We start from the raw sequence: 26,384 nt of genomic DNA, 5'->3' as shown, positions 1-26,384 counted from the left end.
TTGAACTTTAAACTCAGACGAACATTTGCTCGTTTCAAATCAGATGTAACGGCTTTCTTCATGCATCATTTGCAAATGGTCGTAAACACAGACGACGTAGAATCAAAGACATAAATAGACCATCTAAAATTTCTGAAAATGAACTGTCAACTCAAACAATTTGACAATTTAACACAGTTTCTCATTTATATCATCTGAGGTTCACATGATCTTATTCTAAATCATATTGCTATGATCAGAGCACAGTGTTTATATTTTGTGTATGTGTATGCACATTCAATATTCAATCCCAGCTGCTCACTTCTATTTCGAATAAGCACCATCTTTCCGTCAAATGTTTGCTTGTACATGACGTAATTTGATGTCATTTGTGCGTTTTCTTGACTTAAAATATTCGTCATAACGTTGAGCCGGGTGAATATTATGATCTGGATAACTTCCTAATGACTGCTTTGATAACTATATATTTGATAAATGTAAATGCATTTGTTAAGGCAGGCTTGCATTGTGTACATAAGATTAAAAAAAGGTGATTGAAAATGTCAAGCAGTCACAACTACTTAATAAAACCAGTTCATAGCCATGATATGGATCAAACGTATTGAGTACTACTATTTACAATTGTTTAATAACCTCTTTCAAATGTTTAGTTCATTTATTTGTGAAAAAGGGTTCCCCAAAATATTGATGACAACTTAATAATGACAACAGTACCATCTTTAAAGAGAAAACAAATCAGGGTTTAAAAGTTAAAAAACCTAGGGAAACACATCAACCGTAACATTCGTAAGAGGAAAACAGCATAACAATAGAAACACTAAAATGCAACTTAAACAACGCCAACATACATAAAAACTGACTACTTGATATCTACTGTCCTATTCCTGTCTTGGAACAGGACATTTTAAGAACAAATAATGGGTTGAAATGGTTTGTTTGGCACTCTCCTTCTAATATAACCTCCTAGAGCTAACCAAACCTCAATGTGAAAAATACCTCTAAAATAACAACTCTAGGTGACAGGAACTGAATACAGGTAATGAAAAGAAATATGTACAAATGGCAGGTTGCCTCAATAGATAAATACTATGTCTTATTCTACCATTAAGACGACTGTACACGCTTAGGTGGCAGTTTGAGCTCTGAAATACATTTTAAACCCCACACATTTATTTTAATTTGATTTTATGTTTGATGCTTCACGCCCCTTTCAACACTTATAGACTTTTGACAATGTATTTATCTAAATCGTCCAAAACAGGTTGGACATTTTATTTTTTGGAATCTTTTTGAAGATAATTACCGTTGTATTGGCTTTACTCACCTGATCAAAATCGGAAAGACGAATACACTTGGAGGAATTTGGATATGGAAAAATATATATATGATATACTTTAAAATATTTTTAAACCTTTGGGGGTACATCGATAAAACAAAATTGCTCTGTACTATATTCTTTGGATAAAATAAGTTTTGCTACACACGGAAGCAGGTAAACCAAAATGTTTAAGAAGGGAATTTGAAATCATCCTCTCGTAAATTTTACGGACACCATTTAGAGTTGGTTGATAATTATGGATTATCTGTTTTATATGACGACTGATATGTTCCAAGTGTCGTAACTACATCCTTGCTCGAATGTGACCTATTGAATTAGACTTATCACCAGGTTGATACTTACATAAGAATAGATAAGCTCATCATATTGTCAGGATTGAAATTTTGTATCTGCGCCGGACGCGCTTCTCGTGAACAAATGACTCATCAGTGACGTTCAAAACTAAACAAGTTAGAAAGGCAAAATAAAGAACGATGCTGAAGAGCATTGAGGACAAAAAATTCCTTCAAGTTTTGCATAATACAGCTAAGGTAATCTATTTCTGTGGTATAAAAGCCTTGTTATTTCAAAAAAAAATCAAAAACAGTGGCATTGACAAAGTGGTTGTAAATAAACTCATCATAGATACAAGAATTGAAATTTTGTATTTGCGCCATATGCGAGTTTCGTCTACAAAATATTCATCAGTGACGCTCGAATCAAAAAAGTTAGAATGGCCAAATAAAGTACGATGGTGAAGAGCATTGGGGACCAAAAATATGTTAAAAGTGTTCGCCAAAAACAGTTAGGTTTTTTCGAGGGATAAAAGCATTAGTATTACAAAAATTCAACTTTGTATTTTTATGAATATAACCATATCAATGATAATCATTTCAACACAGAAGTGCTGACTACTGGGCTAGAGACGCGAATGGTGCCATATGTAGAGCAGGAAGACATCAGAACACCCCCAGTGTTTGGTGGAGGTGTGTTTCTCACATTTTAATTTACTATGCTGTGTTTTGTGTACTGTTATTTATCTTGTTGATCTTTTATTCGACTTATCACTTAGTAGTTTGAATGGCCCTTCTGTAGCTTTCGCCTCTCTTTTGTATATGATATGATTGTAAGTTATGTTATATACATACAAAAATGATCTAATTCGTGAGCCATTGATTATCTGATTTCGTTTATAAAGATACAAAATATTTATATACTAGTAATTAAAAAATTATGGATTATAATGAAAATTAGATTCAAACAACGAAAACTATAATGTCGATGCAGTATGTTTCAATCATGTGTGATACGTTGTCAAATTGAACATAAAAAAAAATTGGGTACATTCTGTCATTGGTTGAGGTCATTTGGATTAGATAAGAGTCAATCATCAATCCGCTATTGTCCGGTGCCTCGTCACTTGATATAACTAATCACCCTGTTACATACATGTATGAGTAACACTAAGGATCTAACATGTGGAACAATTTCTCCTAACTCTTCCGAAGCACATGAGATCAGGCCCCTATTTTTTGTTGCGTTTGTATTGCACATATTTTGTTTTTCGTGTTGTGTTTTGTATACTGTTGTCTGTTTTATGGAGGTTTTTGGAATTTTTGCTATGCCATTGTCATTTTATTTCTTAATTTATCACTTTAAATATAAATTCGGAATCTTCCGATTTGCATTTATTACGACGGGAATAATGCTGTATTTCTGAATAAAACAATTCAACCACTATCGTCTGTTTGGAAAAGAAATATGAATAAAGTAATAAATGACAGTCAATGTAATACTAAGTATAATGTTGTGTTTAGAAATTGACTGTGCAAAACGGTGGCTTCGGGTCTTGAAATTTGAAATAGCAAGTGCCATCAAAATATTTAGACTATAGCCAATATCACCTCATTGTTTTCCTTCCAGGATTTAAATTCTTCTAAAATTTATTTTCTCAAAACTAATATGACCTTAGTACAGAACAGTTGCATACATGATGTGCCACTGTAAGAATCATACAAAGTAATAATGGGTACTTGGTTGAGTTTTCTATTATAAAGAACTATGGTATTTCAGATGGTTTTTTTTCATAATAATAGGTATTTATATATTGTATGTTGTGTAATCAAATTCCGAGTCAAATTCTATTAAGTTCCTCTCAATTTTATAAAAGTAGTAAACTAGTTTAATTTATAATATACATGTAATATGTGATTTTATATCCGTTATGAAATATAGAAATTTAGTATGTTGTAGTCTGTTAAACTGCATTTGTACAAATCATATGTTTTGTTATCTCTCTTGACATACAATATACAAATATATAAATTGTAAAATAATTTCACATAAAACTGAGGCCTTTCAATACAGAATTATAAATAAATATTGAAATCCATAGCTTTATAACAGTTTCAAACATTTCACATAGATTTAATTATTAATAAAAATTCTTTATCTGTTGATATTTTCAGTTGTCGTTCTATATAAATATACCTTGAAAAACAATCCAACAAGCTAATAATAATGCATCTCGATCAATATTTATTATTACTATGTGGTGCACACCAAAAAAAAGTAAAGAACTTAGAGGAAAATCAATTCGGAAAGTTCATAATCACATGGCAAAATCAAATAATAAAACGCATCAAAAACGAATGGACAAGAACCCTCATATTCCTGATTTGGTACAGACGTTTTCAAATGTAGAAAATGGTGGATTAAACCTGGTTTTTATAGCGCTAACCCTCTCACTTTGATGACAGTCTCATCAAATTCCGTTATATTTACATTGATGTGTTAATTAAACAGACACAATAAATAAAATAGTCAAATTATGGGTACATCAGTCATCATCGTATAGTAGTAACAATTTTAAAAGGAACAATTTAACAGAACACAAAAACATCTATCTACAAACACATTCATTGATTTGTGTGGCTGACGTCAGAAAATTTTATACGTCACATAGATTTGTCGTTCAATGTGCATACAAACAATTTTAAAATTTACTTAGGCAATGTTAGCATACAGGGATAAAAAATCAAAAGTATGTAAGAATAAATATCAGAAATAGACCGAGATTTAAACTAGTCCAAAAGTTATATATAGAATTTATAAGAATCCACAAATAGTTAATTCCACTACGCGATTGAATGATTTTGACGTTTATGGTTCAACGTATATTGTAATTTATAATAGAAATATATCATAATGACATACAATAGAACAATATCATACTGACGGGATCTTTTAAAGTACAGATTCACGGTATAAGAACCAAAGAAATACAAAAAGTGGCATATACAAAAAAAACACCACCAAAAAATTAAAGACAATACAAACACATGGACGAGATGTATAAGTACCGAGCCACTTCAAACGGATATCACATTAAACCATTCAACAGTAAAAGTAATATTAATAATAGAACAAAGACAACGAAAGAACTAAAAAACACGTTGTTAAGATGATAAACAACATCAGTACGCAGAATCTATACATCAAGACCATCGTATATTATTTGTGAAGTTGATACGGAATATTTATCAACAAGGTCTTGGTACCTTCCGATGAACTTTTTTAGAAAAAGGACTAGACGTTCTTTGACATACCCCTGGTTCATCAACTTTCTACTCAGACACTGATGACGTTCTACAAAGTCTGAGTAGGAGCTGCAAGCTCTTGAATATCGAATAAGTTGTGATATATATCCCATATGCAGGTGAAGTTGGTATATTGCTACTAAGGTGGGGGAAATTTATCATTTCAAAATTAAATCTTGTTTGTCATAGATTCTGGTACTGAGATGAATTTGTAAGTCAAATTCGAGATATAAGTCTAAAAATGCGGCGGAGGAAGCCGTGTCTGTTGTTTCTTTAATCTCTAGTTCTGGGGGATATATTAATGGAACCCAATCAGAAAAGTTCGGATTGTTTATGGAAAGAACATCATCAATATATCTGAAAGTGAAATTAAATAATCTGGCTTCTTTGATCCTCTTGTTTTTGACAAGTGTCTGGTGGAACTCCGATTCATATGAAAATAAGAAGAGGTCGGCAAGAGACGCACAGTTTGTTCCCATAGGAATGCCGACAATTTGTTGTAAAAGTCTACCTCCAAACTCAACAAATATGTTGTCGATAAGAAACTCCAGCATACTGACCACGTGTTCTTCTGTGTAGCATGTTTTATCTTTTTGTTTGTCAATATTAACGAAATATGTCTTATGAAATCCCAAAGAAATAAATTTATAGCGTATGCTACCATTTTTATGTTGAAAGGCATTGTGGATTATTTCTTTTAGGCGATTTTTCCATTTCACATGCGGAATGGTGGTATACAGGGTTGAAAAAAACAAAAATTTTGATAGAACTAATTTCAGAATAAGACCGAGAAAGGTTCCGATCAAAAGAATATTTGAACGCAAAAATACTAGAGAAAAGAAAATAGCAGTAACTGTAATGATTATGGCGTATTAAATTATAATCCTGGTACCTTTGATAACTATTGCTTTGTTAATACGGGATCAGATTTTCAAAATGAGACAAAGTTATTGTATCTTCTATGTTAGTGCAATATTTGATACTATATCATAAATGAGCTATTGCACTATTATAGAGTACTGTTGTATTTTCTCATTGAGTACATCATAATTTACTTGAAAGCTCGAGCAATATTGTATACTGATCGGGTTAATAAAACACTAACAATATAAATCGTACTGCACATTTTGAAAATTAACGGCTTTCAGTGATGCTCGAAGCCATAAATATGAAAATCCAGACCTTATGTAAACATTCAAGGGCTAAAGAAAGCCAACAGACCGAGAGTAGAGCCAAACTGGTACAAAAAATTAAACACACTATATTTTCTAAGACTTTATACTTCCATGTTTCAACCTCAGTGGGTTAACACAAATTATTTGTTTTGCGAAAATCATTTTAAATTTAGGGCGAGTCGTTTTATTGTTCTTTTCGGGTCCAAATCTATGGTTTATCATTACTAACAAAATATTTCAAATAGAATGAGAAAAGATAACTATTGGAAGCATTTATGGGAGAAAATGAGGATAATTTTCATAATGCAAGGAAATATAATGAATTACAGATATATATAGCAAATCTCCGTGTACACAGGGTTTAATAACGAATAAAAAAGTGTCCTAACATTCTTATGATTTTCACCTGTACACTCTGATTTCCAATTATTTATGTAAAAATGTAATCAATACCAGATGCTTACATTCAACATAGCACCATTAATCCCGTATGTGTATGTATAAGATATTTCAAGTTGAAAGAATCAATTGAAGATGTGATGTTATGTACTAGTATTCATCAACAGGAAAACGAGCGGAAACCTTAAATTAAGATGACGTATAATTATGATAGTTCACGTTGATCACACTTTAATACGCTTTATCATTGACATTTTTAGCCTTTTCTTACTGCAATGGAGGAAGCTTTGTTAGGATTACCACCATTCGTAAACGGTACATTTTCATCAGAATGTGACTATAAAATCGCCAAGATCTTGTACAGTGTAGCTGCTCCAATAGTAATCGTCATTACATTGTGTTTTAATGTTCTGTATATCATTCTCATCAATTACGATAAAGACGATCGATCTGCATCTACAGTTCAGGCAACGGGAATATCAATATCAAACACGCTACACGGTGTATCTCAACTTCCAATTTTCTTTTATTTTTTCTCGCTAGACAATGCTTCAAATCAAGTTCCTACAAATTGGTGTAATGCATACCGAATACTGGGATTTATTTTGCCAAATATTTTTCATACAGCTACTGTATGGCAACTAGTTGTTTATGGGATTCAAAGATTTCTTTGTTTCCGATGGCCATTCAGTGCACTTGTTTGGTATAAAGTGGATCGATTTCTTAAATTTACTATTATAATTTATGTATGTGCATTAATAATACATTGCTTTAAATTCTTTGATTTTGTTCAGAGTTCAGGAGAACCATGTACATTTAGCTATCGAAACGGGATAGACACTACTGTCTACACTTCATTTTATAATTGGCTTTGTGCAATAACAGTTCAATTATTGCCATGTGTCATTATGTCAATTTGTGTGGTTCTGTTAATTTACGCTATTCGTCTTAGCTACCTCCGACGCAAAAGAGTATTCGTTAACAGTCTTACTGCTATACCTCGCAATAGAAAGTTTACAATGCAGGAGTGTCAGGCTTTAGGAATAATGATATTAACTTTGGCAGTAGAATGGCCTCTAACATTGTTGATTATAATACACATGAAGTATCCGGAAACAGCATCAGAGGATTGCGCGTATACGTCTTTGTTCATTGCTCACTTTATAGTGTTGGTATCTTATCTTTTATTTTTACCAGTTTACTTCATATTGAATTTTGAACTCAGAAGAACCTTTATTCGTTTAAAGTCCGATTTAATTATGTTCTTCATGCGTCATTTACAAATGGAAGTAAACTCAGACGATGTAGATTAGCATAAATTAAAAGTTAACCTCGTCAGATGATATTCAAATAAACTTTTTTTTATATTTTCTTAAAACTCAAGTAAAACAGAATTTCTCGCTAATGGCATTTATTATAGCACAGTATGGAGAATTAGTGAACTTAAGTGTATTTTCAATATTGAATATCAACTGATGACTGTATCATGTGTGATGTACTTGTATTTTCAAGATTTTTAACATTGTTCAAATATCAGGTACGTTTGTTTGTGTTTTTAAGCTACTTTTAAATTGATGTCTGGCATGCCGTTTCTTATTCATCAGATTGCAGGTTTCATTTTTGCATTATATATAACTAAAAAAAACACCAATGTGATAATTTACAATAGACAACTTTCGAGTTCGATGCATTTCGGTCAGAAACTTTGGGTATAGGTGCCTCGTTACTTCCGTTCCCATGTTGAGCGAGTGGTTGAAAAACTTTGATGCTATATTGCACAAATTATTCGGCAAATTAAATTCTAATAATTGACAATCAGCACTTCTATCATTAGGGAATTATGATTAAGTACCTAAAGAACAAATATTATTTCTAGTTTATCCTTCACAATGACGATTACTAACACGTGACGCTTGATGAACGTTTATAGTTCGGGATGCAGGCGATCCCCTTTATCTGGTAAATGACGTCATAAAGGCGCGCATGATTGACGGGTTTTTTTTCCGGAGACAGACAAACTCGAAAGTGGTCTATACTGTTATTATGCGTGAGGTACTTGTATTCTCAAGATTTTAAACATTGTTAAAATATTAGGTTCTTTTAAAACATTTGTGTATTTCAGTTCCTCCCAATATTGATTACTGGCATGCCATTTCTTTTCAATTAAATTTAAATTAATAATATTTTCGAAATGCATGTTTATACCAATTTGCATTATATGATAAATAAAAACCAATGTGATAGATGTGAGTAAGTTTAATTGGGTAAGTTAGGACAAGACAAAAAATGGAAGTGTGCCCATTTGTAAATATGTTTTACACCGCTACATTTGTTATGGTCGGCTAGGAACTTGTAATCCAGTAATTAATAGATATAAGAAGTTGAGGTATGAGTGCCAACGAAACAACTCTCCATCCAAGTCACAACTTGTAAAACTAATCCAATATAGGTCAAATTACGGTCTACAACACGGAACATTGTCTCATATCGAGCAGCAAGCTATAAAGGCTCCAAACAAAGAGTAGCGTAAATCCATTCAAACAGGAAAAATTATAATCACAAAAATAATGAGCTCCGAGGAAAATTAAAAACGGAAAGAATCGTATGATAAAATCAAATGATAAAAAACACATCAATCGAATGAACAGCTACTGTCATAATCCTAACTTGGTACAGGCATTTTCAAATGTAGAAAATATAAGATTGAACTTGGTTTTATAGCGCTTTAAATAACCTTAATCTATCACTTGTATGACAGTCGACGTTGTGTGAACAAAACAGACATAATAGGTAGAATTGTCAAAATAGGGTAATAGCAGACATCACTGTGTCACAACTTCAATTAGAACAAAAACAACCAAATATTAAACAAAGAAGCACAAAAAGCATCTAACAACCCCATTTATTGCTATACGTGCGAATGAAAACCAACGGTCTAATCTATATAAAAACGGAAAAACGAGAAACACTTATGAACAAAATCAGCAAACGACAACTTCTGAACATCTGATTCTTTGGACAGGTGCAAACAAATGCAGAGGGTTTAAATGTTTTAATATGTAAAAGGAGGTGGTTGAGTCTCAACTGCAGAGTGTAGCGAGGCGAAAATTTATTTTGGACCTATTTTATACAGAAAATGTTTTCGAGCATTTTCTTAGTATGCACAAAGCAATGTTACAAAAATACTGAACTCAGAGGAAATTCAAAACGGAAAGTCCATAATCAAATAGCAAAATCAAAAGCTGAAACTCATTAAACGAATTGACAACAACTATCAAATTCCTGACTTGCTACGGTACAGGCATTTTCAACTGTAGAAAATGGTGGATTGAACCTGGTTTTATAGCGATAAACCTCTCACTTGCACGACAGTCGCATTAATTTTCATTATATTGACAATGATGCGTGAACCAAATGTCACAAATAGGGGTACAAAAACAACACGGACCCCATCAAAAACTAGGGGTGATTTCAGGTGCTTTGGAAGAGGAAGTAAAACCTGCTCCTCATCAGGAACCCGTCGTGTTGCTCATTTTGCTACGATGCCGGTAAATCGTCTAATTCGGCAGGTTACATTCATGAAAAGGCCCCAGGCATCCACCTCTTGTTAGATTTTTGTATCATTTCAATAAATACGCGCCTAGAAAGGCATGCCTTGTTATTGTCTGTCATAGTTGCGTTCCGTTCATTGTTGCAGTCAGAACCGGAAGTTGGTTTTCTCTTTAGCGTTGTTTTTTTCAATTTGTCAAATCAGGTCTTTTTAAAGCTTTTTATACAGTTTGATCTTTTTCTCTTTGTTAAATGGACGAATGATAACCTGTAATTGTTCAAATCTTGTTTCTATTTTTACATTTTTATAGTGGTTTCATTGGTAATCATACAACATCTTTGATATTCGTTTTATTTTCAGTTAAGACTACCAGGTGTAAGCTACAAATTAGACATATGATGATGCATCTATAAATCTTCCATAAAAAGAGTGGAATTTGCAATCCAAAAGGAGACATTTCTAGTAAGTGTGACTTCCGCACGTATTCCAAAACGAACGTTAATTCAACCTTTCCGTTTGAATATGGAATATACTATCTATGATATACTTTCAAAGAATTTTATACGTACATCCATATAAACAATTTGAAATGAAATTAATTTTGAAGATGTGATGTTTATGTGATGTTCAAATTTTGAAAATATGATGTTATGTGATGTTAGGATAAATTTTGAAGATATGATGTTATGTAATGTTCAATTTAGAAATGAGATTTTATTTGTGTGTGTTAGCTTTGTGGAGTCATTAATAATTAAAATAAAAAAAACAATTTAAGAAAAAGATCTTTGATTTCGTCTTACTCCCCGATGCAAGGTACGATAGATCTTTTCTAAATAGATTAAACCTAATGTTCAGTAGCTGTTGTTTGTTGATGTGGTTCGCAAGTGTTTCTCGTTTCTCGTTTTTTATTTAGATTATACCGTTGGTTTTCCCGTTTCGATGGTTTAACCCTAGTCATGTTTTGGGGTCCTTTATTGCTTGCTGTTTGGTGCGGGACAATGCTCCATGTTGAAGACCGTACTTTGGCCTATAATGGATTTTCATTTCCGTATTGCGACTTGGATGAAGAGTTGTCTCATTGACACTCATACCACGTCTTCTTATATCTATATACAGACCACTAGAGAAATTCAACAAAAGACAAATTAGAAAGGCATTTAACATACCCATAATCTTCCTTCTGAATGGTAACCCTTGACTAGCGGAAAAGATGCACACCTGACCACTTAAAAATGATCTTACGATGGTATCACCAGCCCAGTAGTCAGCACTTTTTATCATTGATATGGTTACATTTATAAATTAACTGTTTACAAAATATTGAATTTTTGAAATACTAAGACTTTTCTACCTCAGGCATAGATTACCTTGGCTGAATTTGGCAAAACTTTTAGGAATTTTGGTCCTCAATGCTCTTCAACTTCGTACTTTATTTGGCCTTATTAACTTTTTTGGATTCGAGCGTCACTGATGAGTCTTTTGTAGACGAAACGCATGTCTGGCGTATATACAAAATTTAGTCTTGGTATGTATGATGAGTTTATTTACTGTAGTATGACTATATGTCGTTTCATATATTATGTGTTATGTGTAAAATGCATTCACTAACTATATGTAAACTATGTTATCGCTATTTTGTGCATTTTTCCTTTGATCTTTTTTTGTGATAATTTTCATATCATGCTTCTCGCTTGAGATGGAAAAATTATCGCTAGAAACTAAGGAGGCCACGTGGCGTTGCTAATGAAATTGACATGAAATTGACAACGTCGTCATAGGTAAAATAGCGATAAACAGATTATCATTGGTCATCTCAACTCGATTGCTTTTCTCACTTTCGCTGTACCAGCTCAAGCGAGAAAATCAATCTCGTTGAGATGATCAACGATAATCTATAATTATCTAGATGTCTCAATATGATTTTGTTTTCTTCATTTAGGATATGGTGTTTTTATAAGAACAACAAAACAAATATCAGAAAAAGTTCAAAATCAACGCAAAAAAATGCGAAAAACGCTAGGCAGTAAAAAATAAAAGTGACATATGTGTGACATGTGCCTTTTCAAAGGTGAAATACAGATCTAGATGTATTACATTTTTTTTTTCGCAAATACGGTAAAAAGAGTTACATCAAAATGTGTGTCTTTGTTCAGGAAATAATATATCATTAATAAACAACATATCGAAAAAACTCATTCTCCAAACATTTCAAACTTAATATTTAAAGTAAGAGACACATTTGTTTATTTATGACAGAAACTCTGTAAATACCGACACTAACATATCTAAAATTGATTCTATTTTTTTCTTAAACAAATAAGACTCTAAAAGTTATTCTAATGGCATGATATGCAATATTTATTTAGTATACAAAATCAATTGAAAATAATAGACTAAATTTTAACTTAATTTAAATTAATCAATTATATTTCTTAAGTATATGTAATACTATGGTTTGCTTGGAGTGTTTCAAGTAATAACCGCTGCAACTAGCCTAAACAGTTGCACATCCTTCAGAAAACAAGATGGACAACGACTTTATGGGACGGCCCAGCACCAGGGCAGAGTCGAAGATGTTTTCACCCCAGGGGATGGATGGAGGGATTCTTAGGTAAGTAAAAATTTGGAACTTTCTTTTTTTTCAAGATTATGAAGTCCTGGCTTTAAGATATTTTTAATTGCCTCCTCCAATTGTATATTTCATTTTTTTCTTTTCATTGATTATACAAATAATGGTCACAAAGGATCAATTTGTATTCATATATATGTATTCAAATATTACTTTATATGAAAGCGTATTTTTATCACAAATAATACTTTGTAATAAATATAAAGAACTAATTAAAACTGTCCACAGGTATCCCCAAAAAGGCATGATCTCAGCGGACATGTAACCATACGGCAAATGTAAAACTTGTTATTTAACAAAACGGAGGACAAACATTCAGTGTGCATCTTCTCAATGAACAAACTACATGTATATATTTTTCCAAAGGAAATGGCTGTCGCGAAATAAATCATCACTAAGAGTCAGCGTTTCAAAAACATATCGAGTTTAAGTTAGGCTTAGAGTCAAAGATCCAGCCCGCGTTTAAATTCGGTTTAAAATTTGAACTATGTTTCCATTTCCGATTCCGAGGCTAACTTTGAGATCAAATTAAGTAACACTTCGATTAACATGATTAGTTGAACTTCAACTATAAGTATTATTATCACATACGCTAATGTGGATGCAAGATCATACGTGGGCCTATAAAATCTTAACATTTGGAATTTTCATTCATAAGACACTTTTAATCTGATCTCATAACTATTCATTTATAGTACCTTATTTGTCTTTTATTTTAGTGATAAAGAAGATATGCAGTACATTTTCTGCTCCCCATTAGACAAGATATACGAATGCCCGGTTTGTTCTAATGTCCTCCGATATCCTGTTTTGTTTGAGGAATGTGGACATCGATGCTGTGCCTCTTGTCTGCCAGAACTTCTCAGGTCAGTATATTGGTAACAAGATAGGTGGGAAAGGGGTTGTAATTACTGTTTTTTCACTGATTACAAATGTATACAGATAGCAGGCTTGGTTGTATTCACTAATTACAATTGTATACAGATAGCAGGCTGGGTTGTATTAACTGATTACAAGTGTATACAGATAGCAGGCTTGGTTTTTTTCACTGATTACAAATGTTTACATATAGCAGGCTTGGTTGTATTCACTGATTACAAATGTATACAGATAGCAGGCTTGGGTGTATTCACTGATTACAATTGTATACAGATAGCAGGCTTGGTTGTATTCACTGATTACAAGTGTATACAGATAGCAGGCTTGTTTTTTTTCACTGATTACAAATGTATACAGATAGCAGGCTCGGTTGTATTTACTGACTACAAATGTATACAGATAGCAAGCTTGGTTGTATTAACTGATTACAAGTGTATACAGATAGCAGGCTTGTTTTTTTTCACTGATTACAAATGTATACAGATAGCAGGCTTGTTTTTTTTTAATGATTACAAATGTATACAGATAGCAGGCTTGGTTGCATTCACTGATTAAAATTGTATACAGATAGCAGGCTTGGTTGTATTAACCTATTACAAGTGTATACAGATAGCAGGCTTGTTTTTTTCACAGATTACAAATGTAAACAGATAGCTGGCTGGGTTCATATTCACTAATTACAATTGTTAACAGGCAGCTGTCTGGATTGTACTTACTGATTACAACTAGACAGATGCTTTGGTTGTTTTCACTATTACAATTGTAACCAGATACCTAAGTTGCAGGAACTTCTTAGGAAGAAAGATATTAAGAAGTTAGCAATATCCTTTAACTCTACTTTCCGCTATATAGATGATGTTCTTTCACTAAATAATTCAAAATTTGGTGACTATGTGGAACGCATCTATCCCATCGAGCTAGAGATAAAGGATACTACAGATACAGTTAAGTCGGCCGCATATCTTGACTTACATCTAGAAATTGACAATGAGGGTCGGTAGAAACAAAACTTTACGACAAAAGAGATGATTTCAGCTTTCCAATTGTGAATTTTCCATTTCTAAGTAGCAACATTCCAGCAGCACCTGCATACGGGGTATATATTTCCCAATTGATACGATATTCCCATGCTTGCATTTCCTATCATGATTTTCTTGATAGAGGGTTGCTGCTCACAAGGAAGCTATTAAACCAAGAGTTCCAAATGGTGAAGTTGAAATCATCCCTTCGTAAATTTTAAGGACGCCATCACGAGTTGGTTGACCGTTATGGAATAACCGTTTCACAAATGATATCGTATATGTTCCTTGCGTCGTAACTACAATCCCCTTCCTTTTCATGAATGTGACCTACCGAGTTAGACTATTTACCGGATTTGTTATCACATAAGCAACACGACGGGTGCCACATGTGGAGCAGGATCTGCTTACCTTTCCGGAGCACCTGAGATCACCCCTAGTTTTTTGGTGGGGTTCGTGTTGTTTATTCTTTGGTTTTCTATGTTGTGTCATGTGTGCTGTTGTTTGTTTGTCTTTCATTTTTAGCCATGGCGTTGTCAGTTTGTTTTAGATTTATGAGTTTGACTGTCCCTTTGGTATCTTTCGTCCCTCCTTGATTGTATTCGTAAATTACAATTGAAAGCATATAGCTGTTTGAATTGTATTCACTGATTTCAAGGATTATCAGAAAGCTGAAAGGGTGGCATTTGACTCAATGATTACAATGTTCACCAGAAAGCAGATCGAATTGTAGTCACTGAATACAACCTTAACCAGATTCCTTACGGCTTATATTCATTGATTACAATAGTATCAAGATATCTCTGACTATGTTGTATTCACTACTTTTAATGGTAACTAACTAGGAGTTGTATAACTAGTAACTGATTACAAAAGTAACCTCTTGTGTAACACAATTTGTGTTTCATATCATTAATTATTAATATTATTACTGGAGTATTAATTAGGAAATTCATTAAAAAGGAATTAATTACAGCATAACCGAACATTCTATGAAATGTACACTTTGGACACTTTTAAATAACGATCTGTTCAAATATTATAGACATACCATGTATACCCTGCAGCCAATAAATGACCATGTCTACTGTGAAATAACATGTATCCTTCAGGGGGTAATTGCAGTTTGACAACTAACCATAGACTAGAATTATTTAACATCCAGACGAATACGTAACCGGCCATTAGCTATGGGCCAATGTTTATGGACAACTGGACTATATAAGATCCAGCTTTGGACTTGAAGGAGGGGAGATTGGTACAAGAGATTGGTACCGGAGATTCCGCCAAGGTCTCCCCCATCATGGGTAGGCTGGAACATATGCGCTTAATATCCAAACGTACTCCATCAGGATTGAAACTATACGATCACGTGCCCGTGTGAGATATTGAACATTCGAACTATTCAACTTTAAAGACAGTTTGTGAACATTCGAACATTTGAACTTTAGAATCTTTCTTGACTTTGTAATTACGTAATAAAATATATTTAATCATTATTGACTTCGTCACATAAGTCACAATTTGGTGCCGTGACCAGGATCGACTTGGATTGTCTAAAATAACGCGAAGGAATATAAAAGGTAAGAACTCAGTTACTTTCATTTTTCTTAATGGACAATCAAGATATTTCTATGTCAGTACAACAAGTAGAAATGGCTTTTCAAGGGATGGCACACATATTAAGTAAAGTTTTTGATTTAAAGGAATTGAGGCCGTATTTTTTAAAGGCTAAAAATCTGAAGTTTGTTCACGAGATGTGGTTCAAATAAAACTTTTTATTGGGTGTTTTAAGGTATTATAGGTCAATATAAAAATTATGAATATTATACACATTTTTTATCAGAATGAAAGGTTATTTTTTTGTGTTAATTTTTATGCGGTACGTGTTGTTTAAGAGATAGGATAGATTACACATATGATTCTTAAAAAAAATAATAAACCGGGTTTTTTTTGTGAAGTTATAGAGAAGCTAGTTTTTCGTTTAAAGTACATTTGTAAAAAGATAAAATTTCTGATACATTAGCATTTTTTGTTCCGATTTAATGGCGGTTTTTGGTCATATTATGGGTTATTTTTTTGAAGATACATTCAATTATTCTAGAAAATATGTATTTTACGTAAAATTAGTAGAGCACCGGTGTAAATTAAGGTTGAATTAGAACCTTTGGTAGATGAAGTTAAGGGTACATTGAGGATACATTGTTTGCGTATTTTAGCCATTGATAAGTATGGATTTACGTAGGTTGGTAGTGTGTACGCACATTTGTTTAGAGAAAACAAATAGTCTATAATTTTAGATTCCAACCCCTTCTTCGGTTGATTAACATAAGTGATGTTAGTAATTAAATGGTGCAAGTTTTTTTTATGGTGTTAGATTACGCCATATTTACATATTGTTAATAGGAAAAGAGACGTATCTTCAGAAAATAGCACATAAATATGTTTTGCCCTAAGGGATTTACATACTAGTATTGTTGTGGTAGATTGATATTAAAATTAAGAAAAAAAAAAAGAAAAAAAAAAGAGACATACGAGCGTAACGAGAAAATTTAAGTGAAATAGATAATTGATATTAAAGGAAAACTAGCTTTACAGTAAAATTGAAATTTTTCATGAACACCTTAATATGAGGATTAATATTAGAAATTAAGATAAGAATAAGGAAATAATTAATTAAGGAGTTGAAGAAAGAATCTTAACGATGTGTCAGTTTGTTCATAAGTAGGCATAGATTTTTTTTAATTGTTTTAGTTTTTAAGATGTTAGTTCAGTTTTAAAATCAGATTTCAATTTATACCCTAACGCTGAGCCGTATTGAAATGTATAAATGGGATAGGCAGTAGGTTGGAAATTTTAAAACAAATGAAAAAAAAAAAAATTATTAGATATATAAAAAAGGAAGGGATCATTATGATAAGGACACTTTATACTATTTTGGAAAAATGTAAAAGATTAAGGAGAACGACATTTTTTTTGCAACAAGGTGTTTTTGGTGTTGTTGTTGTCAAATATGAAAAATAGTCAGTAACAAGACGTAGTTGAAATTTTATCAAAGGAATCTTAAATGGTTTTTTTTAAAGAGCGATCAGAAATAAATCTTTGGTCTTTATTTAGAGTTAAGATTAAATAATGAGGCACTAAGGTTAAAGAAATAAAAGTATTACAATTGCTTACAAGGTAAAATATAATTTTTTATTAAAAAAAATTGCATGTGTATCATGTAGGTGTAGGGATTACATTAAATGATTGATTAACTTATTTGATTGTAAATTTATATATAAATGTATATCTTAAATAATGAATAAATAAACATATCTTGTTTTTATTAGGTAGATTTTCTCAAAATTGTCGAAGTTGTATACAAGATTTATTTATTTTTATTTATTTTGTTTTTGTTTTAACCAGATAACTTGATAGTTTTTTTTATTTTTACAAAGAAAGTGTTTTATCAAATTTAGCTAAGCTTGAATAATCAAGAGAACTAAAGGAGATTTACCAGACGATTGATAATATAAAAAAAAGAAACAAAGGGGAAGTTGACAATTTTTAGTTTTCTAAATTGAAATAAGTTTTAAATTATCAGTGGGGTTAAGGTGCGATCTTCATTGGAATAGCCATATTTGTGTACTGTTAATTTATTAAGAATATATCTTGGTTAGCCAAAAAGAAGGGTGCGAGTTCTAGTTCTAATGCCACGAACAGTGAGCACAACATGGTGTCAACGCAATTGGTTGGAACAGATGTTACTGCTTCCAGAGAAACTGATGTCTTTCTCTGCGCCATTGATCAAGGATGAAACTTAACCCAATGACGATGTTATTAACAGCCTCTTAAGAAGGACGAACCAACCAGCTAGATGCACCAACTACTTCTAAATGAAGATGATGATGACTGACACTTGTACAAAGATTTGCGCCCTTTCCAGTAGTTGATGAACATTATACTATGATGGTGACGGAAATAAAACATGAACTATTTATACTGAAATATTGAACTTATGATTCGACGGAACTATGTGTAAATATATCCAGATATTGGACTTGATGAATGTAATGAACTTATTATATCCTGATATTGGACTTATAGAACTTTATAAACTTTAGATGTGTGGTGATGGTTACCGGAAACCTTACAATGAACTATTAGGATAATCTACAGGAAGAAAAACTACCGTATTTTATTGAACTTTCGTTCTATTTTGGATGGAAGGCATAATATGTAACACAATTTGTGTTTCATATCATTAATTATTAATATTATTACTGGAGTATTAATTAGGAAATTCATTAAAAAGGAATTAATTACAGCATAACCGAACATTCTATGAAATGTACACTTTGGACACTTTTAAATAACGATCTGTTCAAATATTATAGACATACCATGTATACCCTGCAGCCAATAAATGACCATGTCTACTGTGAAATAACATGTATCCTTCAGGGGGTAATTGCAGTTTGACAACTAACCATAGACTAGAATTATTTAACATCCAGACGAATACGTAACCGGCCATTAGCTATGGGCCAATGTTTATGGACAACTGGACTATATAAGATCCAGCTTTGGACTTGAAGGAGGGGAGATTGGTACAAGAGATTGGTACCGGAGATTCCGCCAAGGTCTCCCCCATCATGGGTAGGCTGGAACATATGCGCTTAATATCCAAACGTACTCCATCAGGATTGAAACTATACGATCACGTGCCCGTGTGAGATATTGAACATTCGAACTATTCAACTTTAAAGACAGTTTGTGAACATTCGAACATTTGAACTTTAGAATCTTTCTTGACTTTGTAATTACGTAATAAAATATATTTAATCATTATTGACTTCGTCACACTTGCACGTAAAAGACACCTTTGTAGATTTCGAATAAGAGCAGGCTATTGCCGCTTCAAGGCAGCACTCGCACCAGCTTTGACTTCAAAGCAGCACTCGCACCAGCTTCAAAGTAGCACTCGCACCAGCAAGTAGAGATCGATTAATATAAGTTGCAATAACTTGTTTCCAAATTCACTATAAATAAATATGTTTAAGTTAACCAATTATATGTAAATAACTAGCTAGTTGCATGGGGTAAATATTAGCGGTCCTTCCAACACTTACAGCTGGGAGAAAATGGCAAAAAAACATAGTTTTTCTAATTCATCTGCCAAACATCATACTGTTTCACGCGCTTACTCTTTCGTTTATATACGATATTAATATACTTACCTGTTTTCTTCTCTAATCTAAAAATTCATTTTGAATTTGATTTTTCAGAATAGCGCCCAAGTGTCCAGTTGACGGAAAGATCATCGACAGGGAACGGGAGGTAACTTTGGTTACTATAGTGTCCTATGGATTTGTATTAAAAAATAAAAGTAAATGCTGGTATACGTAAATAAGCCAGCAACCTAAAGAAAGTGTTCTCTTTAGTCCTTTTCTTTTCTTTAGGCAGTCGCCTAATCGACAAATGTACTGCATTTTATCCTTTTTAAAGCATGTGCCAACCTGTAAATTCTGTCAAAAGCGTGTAGTACTAGATCGGCATTACCATACCGAAAAAACGAAAATAAGGACAAAATTAAAAACCAATTCTTCAGAGAACAATTGAAGGTCTTTCCACCTCGATAATTAGAATGAAATTGAGAAAAAGATGTTAGAAAGGGTCACTCCTTGTTGATGTAATTTGGTACCTCAACTGATATAGAAAAATAAGATTAATAAGTATATGCAGAAGACTTAATTGTTTTATAATGAACAAAAACAAATTTAAAGCAAAGGTCAAAATCTAGAACGTCAAGTTGACCTTTGACCTTGACCTCAGTTTCAAGGTCATAGGTCAGTGATCTCAAATCAAAAGACCCCAGGTCAATCACTTGTATGGTTGAAAAGAAATATCGATTTCAAAGACAAAAGGGGAGAAAACTCATAAAAGGGTTGACCAAAACACTTCGACTTAAATGGGTTGAAGTTGCCCCTTGTTGTAAACAATAATTTGGCAAACACATCGTATCATTAACTGTTACATTTTCTTTTGAATAACGATAACAAGCAAAAATCAAAATTTATAACATGACCTTGACCTTTGACCTTGACCTCAATTTGAAGGTCATGGGTCAGTGAACTTAAATTAGAAGGTCCGAGATCAATCACTTGTATGGTTGAGGAGAAATAATGATTTCAAATACATAAGGGGAGAAAACTCCTATAAGGGTTAACCAAAACACTTCGACTGATTAATTTGAAGTTGCGCCTTATTGTAAACAGTGATTTTGCAAACATATCATATCATTAACTGTTACAGTTTCTTTTGAATAACGATAACAAGCAAAATTCAAAATTTATAACATGACCTTGACCTTTAACCTTGACCTCAATTTTCTTTATTTGGACCAAGGACTTCATATCAAAAGACTGTAGGCCTCTACAACTTATACTGTATGAATTAACCCAACATATCGTTTATTTTAAATTTTCAAAGGGAAATAACTCCCATAAGATGTCTTCTGATTCCCTCAGTCAAAGTAAAACAAATCATTCTTAAGAGTAGACGAACAATTTGGTGAAAACAGTTTGTAAAAATCTTATACGGTTTTAGAGATATAGCGATAACAAGAAAAAGGGGACACGGGGAGATAACTCCTATAAGAATAAGTGTTCGGTCACACAGGGTGAGTTTTGAAACCTCCATTACTGAACAATATCGTTGGCCAAACATCCATTAGATATGTTGTAAAACAAAAAAGCATCTCAGACGGCAGAAGAAAAAAAAAAAAAAAAAAAAATAATCAGAAGAAAAACAAAAGGTCTTTCCACGAAAAGTGGAAAGACCTAATTAAAGCATGAACGTAAAAACAAAAAAACAAAAACAATATCTTTTAAATTGAACTAACAAATATATTCGAACAGGAGTTTTTTCAAGTTCTAAAACCATTTAGAAATTGTCAAATGTTCATTATAATCCATGCTCAGTGTACCTGATACTACATATACGGAGAAGAAAAATAACCAAAAAGTATTTATGGTACTGTGATCAGTCTTATTTTTTTATAATATGTCTCAAGGTTTGGAGTTGTTTAGAGATTGTCTCAATAGAATTTCTCCTTCTTATTCTAATTTCCTCGGGAATTTGAAATGTAGTGTTTTAATTAACCAACTGAATTCGACGTTAAACTCTGTTTTGTTTTTTCCTAGGTCAGTGTTGATAGATTATTCCAACAAGAGCTGGACGCGTTGGAGGTCAAATGTTGCTATGTCAACAGAGGTTGTACCTGGTTCGGGGAACTTAAAGACCTTGAGGTAACACGTGTGATGCTTCATATTTTAAAAAATACTCCGTTTTTCATAAAAGAAAATGCAACAAATCAAAATATAGACTTGCTTATTTTATGTTTGCATATAAAACATGCTGAACAATTTGTAACGATCTTTAACAATATCAGAAATTAAACCGTTTAATCATAAATTCTACCAAACGCCATAAAAAAAGAACAATTACTTATAAACATTCAAATTATCAGCATCAATCCGTTTGAATATATTCATAAATAAATAAAAAATAGATAATCATTTGATTTTTATTACTGGTTAAACTAAGTACTCTTCATTTTAGATGCACTTAGAGGATTGTCGTTATACTCCAATGAAATGTCCAAGGAACTGTGGGATTGAACTGGAGAAAAGTCAACTTCGAAGACATCTTCAGGAAGAATGTCAAAAGCGCGGTATTAGGTGTGACTTCTGTCATATTCCCATCACCCAGGAGGAGGAACGGTCACATTTGGAAGTTTGTGGGAAATTCCTTCTCCCATGTCCAAATGGTTGTAAAAAGGGGGATATTCCAAGAGAAGAGGTATACAAAATGTAACAAAAGATTGCGGTTGGGGAACCCCTCCGGATGTGGGATTATCTCGCTGTGATGAAGACCCATTGGTGGCCTTCCGGTGTTTTCTGCTCTTTGGTCGGGTTGTTGTCTCTTTGACATATTCCCCATTTCTATTCTCAATTTTATATTATTAGTATAGCGAGTATCTCTTCAGGCGTGCAGGAACTGTTTGTGAAACTCTCCTTTAAAATGGCGTAATTCTGATTTGCACTATTATATATTACATGTAGTTCTAAAAGAGATCAATATCTTAAAATATTTTTTTGAATTAGAAAGTCTGGATATATGGTGTATGTGAATTAGAGAAACATCATTTAAAACATAAGGAAATGTTCAATATTCGAAAGAAACAAGTACTTGAGAAATCCGACTCTGCGTGTTGGTCTTATGGAGCAATTTGTCGCCACAATTATAAATGTAATATTTGCTGCTGGAAATTAAGCAGCCATCAATCAATCAATCATATAAATGTGCTTCAATTCTTGACAATACAAAATCACGATGTCACTGCATCTACAGAAACAGAAAAATCGAAAGTAAATTCAAGACAAAATAACTTGTGGATTTTTTACCATTCTATGCATGGACTATCATTTTTCTAAATACGTTTTTAAAAAAACTGGGGTTTTTTCAGATGGAATTTCACTTAGAAGAAAAATGTCCACAACAAGAGATTCCGTGTCCTTTTGCAAATGCAGGCTGTGACTTCATGGTATTTATGATTATTTAGGGTCATATGTTTTTTTATTTTATTTTATTTAAATTTTTTTTGGGGGGGGGGGGGGGGTAAGGAATATCTACCGACAGTCTTCACGATTTTTTGGAAATCTTTTTTATGAGCTTATAGATTTTCCCGTAATCGTTTGACTCATGAGAAATATTAGTGTTGAATGAAGTTAATGAAAATTATAGAAATTTGAAAAATGAAGAGTTGAACTTTTTTTTTATCTTTATTCATATTTTAAAAACTTTTGACATAATTTGATTGAAAACTATCGATTTAAGACTCTTTAAGGTTATAGATTGCAAAAAGATAATTCTGATTAATTATTGCAAACTTATAATCTGTTTTTATGATTTAAGAGTTATGACATAAATAACAAGAATGAAGTAAAATTTACTAGAAAGACAATTCACGGGATTTATTCCGATTTCCTTATTCAATTGAAAAAAACCCAATGGTATAGTTAAGACATAAATGGAAAGGAAACTTGCTCATACTCCTTTAGAAATTGGACGAACATTTTTGAAAGATGAAAAGAAAATGGTCCAAGATAACTAGCTGCACCTTCCTTAAATGTAAAATTGTATATTATACCTAAAATTTTTAAAAAATTTAGAAATAGGTAAATTTGTTTTAAATACTTATTTTCCAGAGTAAAAGAAAAAACTTACACAAACACATCAAGGAAGACCCTATTTCTCATTTGGGCATGGCTTGTGATACCATTATAGCACATGGCAAAGAACTGGACAACAATATGAAACAACTAGCAATGCATACCAACAAGATTGCCGATTTGGAACGTACAGTTGACACACTGGAAAAATTATATGGGTGCCAACTTGTGTGGCGTATTGAGAAATGGGAAGACAAAATGTCCGAAGCAAAACTTGGTCGAAAACCAACAATTTTCAGTCCCCCTTTCCTTACAACTAGGCATGGATATCGAATGGCAATGTCTCTTTGTCCCTATGGTGACGGTCGAGGTATATAAAACATATTTTATGTAAATAAACAAACAGAATTAAAGGTCCAACTAAATGACCTTTCTCGCTGAAAAGATTTGTCGAGATTAGCAGAAACAAAATAAGATTTTACAAAGAATCAAATCATTATATATTCAATGTCCAGGATAAGTAGCTATAATATCATAATCCTTCAGATAAAGAATACACGATCGATTTAAAGGTGAAACTAAATAAATCATAGTTTTTAATGAAATAAAGGATAATTTGTTACCAACATAAGTTTACTGTATATAAATGAAAGTTGGATAAAAGTATATATAGCGGTGTTAATATATTTGTTAAACCTACGTTGTTGTTGGGGGGGGGGGTTTGGGGGGGAGAGGGGTGCGGGATGCAAATTTTAACCATTGAACAGAATATATATCAATTTAATAATAAAAAGGTTGTTTTCAAGTTTTTAAACGCATGGTAAATGCAGTAACTGTATAGCAAAAACATACCTATATATATGTTGTGTACAAGTCATCATTTTGTACAAATTATAATTTGTACAAAAAAAATGTACAAATTATAATTTGTATTTTGACTTTGTACAAATTGTACTTTGTACAAAAAGTGCCTGTACAAATTACAATTTGTACAATATTTGACGAAAATTCACTTATAACTTACAATAGTTCATAATATGGATTTTGATGAAAAAAGCATTGATACACACCATTGGTATTAATTGACCATACAGTACATCTTATTAACAACATATGAAATTGTTCTTTATGATTCATTTGGGCAGGTGATTGAATTCTGGCATCAAAAATTGCATCATTTGACTTTCACATTTATCTCTTCTTAAACACTTTGCAACAGCTAACTTCTTTGAGGTAAATTATTTTAATAGTTGCTAAAGCTCTACATCCTAGAATTTATTATTTACACTCTTTTACATGTTCAGTCATTTACTCAATTGATGTAATAGTGTAAACATGGATATGGCATTGTTGATCACAAGGAAAAATTTGTGCAAAACGTCCTAAACCTAACAGGGAATGATAGACAAAAGAACAAGTATGTGAACCCCAAGGACAAGCATAATGGGCTCATAGTTAAATTGGGAACGATACTGATATTGAAACACCGATCATTCTTGCAAGGAAGTGTGGACAATAGATCCAAGACTAATATCTTACCAAGAAAACAACCAGTAACTATCATAACTTGTTGTTTGGGGTTAATGTCATTATATATATTCCTCAGTATGATCGTGTCCAATAAAGGCAACAAACCTGTCCTCGATATATTTAAGGCGTAATTGTTGAATCTAGAGATTTGGATTACCAAATCAGAAAAAACTGTATAAATGTGAACAAGATATTTATGATGCCTCATAGTTAAATTCAAGCTATGAAAGACACATTTTATTCACAGTAACTGTTCTTGGGCTTCAACTTTCGCTATGTATCGCAGTTAAACCACCTTTAAAAAACAGATTGTCAGGGTTTTCTTTCATGTAAATGCATAGGCGGGTACAGTACTTTTAAATGTAAAAATGTGAAAGTCAAAAGATATTGTGCTGCATTCCCGATGCCATCTCAAACGAAAGATACAGAATTAATTTAGTATTTGATAAATATGGTGAATTATGTGGTCATTAATTAGCAATTCTGTTGTGTGTATCAATGCCTTTTTCACCAAATATATATTATAAAATACTAAAGTGAATTTTCATCAAATTGTGTACAAATTGTAATTTGTACAGGCACAATTTGTACAAAGTCAAAATACAGATTATAATTTGTACAAAATGATAACTTGTACATTTCATATATATAAGATGTTTCGGGTACAGTATTAACAACAAAAATAATTCGGCAGTAATTCAAAATGGTAAACAACACTGGACACTTTTAATTTGCAAAACACTCATTTGCAAATCCGCCGCCGCCTCAAACAAGAGCTACAATATCATGTATATAACCAAAATGTGCGGAATTACATGGGATTCAATAATTTCATTGGTTTTATACTGTTACTTTCATATTTATTTTGCAATTTGAATTATAAAAACATGGGATTTTCAATATCCCATGGGACAGGGCAAAATCCCATGGGATTTACCATTATCCCATGGGATTTTGGTTAAATCCCATGGGATTTTTTTTGGTCCCATGGGATTATTGTAGTCCCATGGGATATTTGTTGTCCCATGGGACAAAAAAAATCCCATGGGACTATAATTATCCCATGGG

General features: G+C 32.4%; 1 protein-coding gene across 4 annotated transcripts in view; it reads left to right on the top strand.

The window, feature by feature from the left end:
• The first annotated feature begins 6,690 nt into the window (after positions 1 to 6,690).
• The window catches only part of LOC139528067 (TNF receptor-associated factor 4-like), a 37,633-nt gene continuing 17,939 nt past the window's right edge, over positions 6,691 to 26,384 (top strand). Inside the window, exons 1-9 of one of the 4 annotated variants that reach the window (XM_071323872.1) lie at positions 6,691 to 8,028; positions 10,402 to 10,503; positions 12,559 to 12,652; positions 13,390 to 13,536; positions 19,839 to 19,890; positions 21,756 to 21,860; positions 22,174 to 22,413; positions 23,081 to 23,158; positions 23,823 to 24,156. In XM_071323872.1, the coding sequence (XP_071179973.1) occupies positions 12,567 to 12,652; positions 13,390 to 13,536; positions 19,839 to 19,890; positions 21,756 to 21,860; positions 22,174 to 22,413; positions 23,081 to 23,158; positions 23,823 to 24,156 (1,042 nt within the window). In that variant the 5' untranslated portion in view covers positions 6,691 to 8,028; positions 10,402 to 10,503; positions 12,559 to 12,566. Of the gene's footprint in view, positions 8,029 to 8,764; positions 8,878 to 10,401; positions 10,504 to 12,478; positions 12,653 to 13,389; positions 13,537 to 19,838; positions 19,891 to 21,755; positions 21,861 to 22,173; positions 22,414 to 23,080; positions 23,159 to 23,822; positions 24,157 to 26,384 lie in introns of those variants that run through there. The other 3 variants (XM_071323869.1, XM_071323870.1, XM_071323871.1) reach the window with 3 other exon arrangements.

The sequence above is a fragment of the Mytilus edulis genome, chromosome 6 (genome assembly GCF_963676685.1).
Source record: "Mytilus edulis chromosome 6, xbMytEdul2.2, whole genome shotgun sequence".
NCBI classification, from domain to species: domain Eukaryota; kingdom Metazoa; phylum Mollusca; class Bivalvia; order Mytilida; family Mytilidae; genus Mytilus; species Mytilus edulis.
Note: the sequence above shows the minus strand (reverse complement) of the source record. Positions and strands in the feature narration are given on the sequence as shown.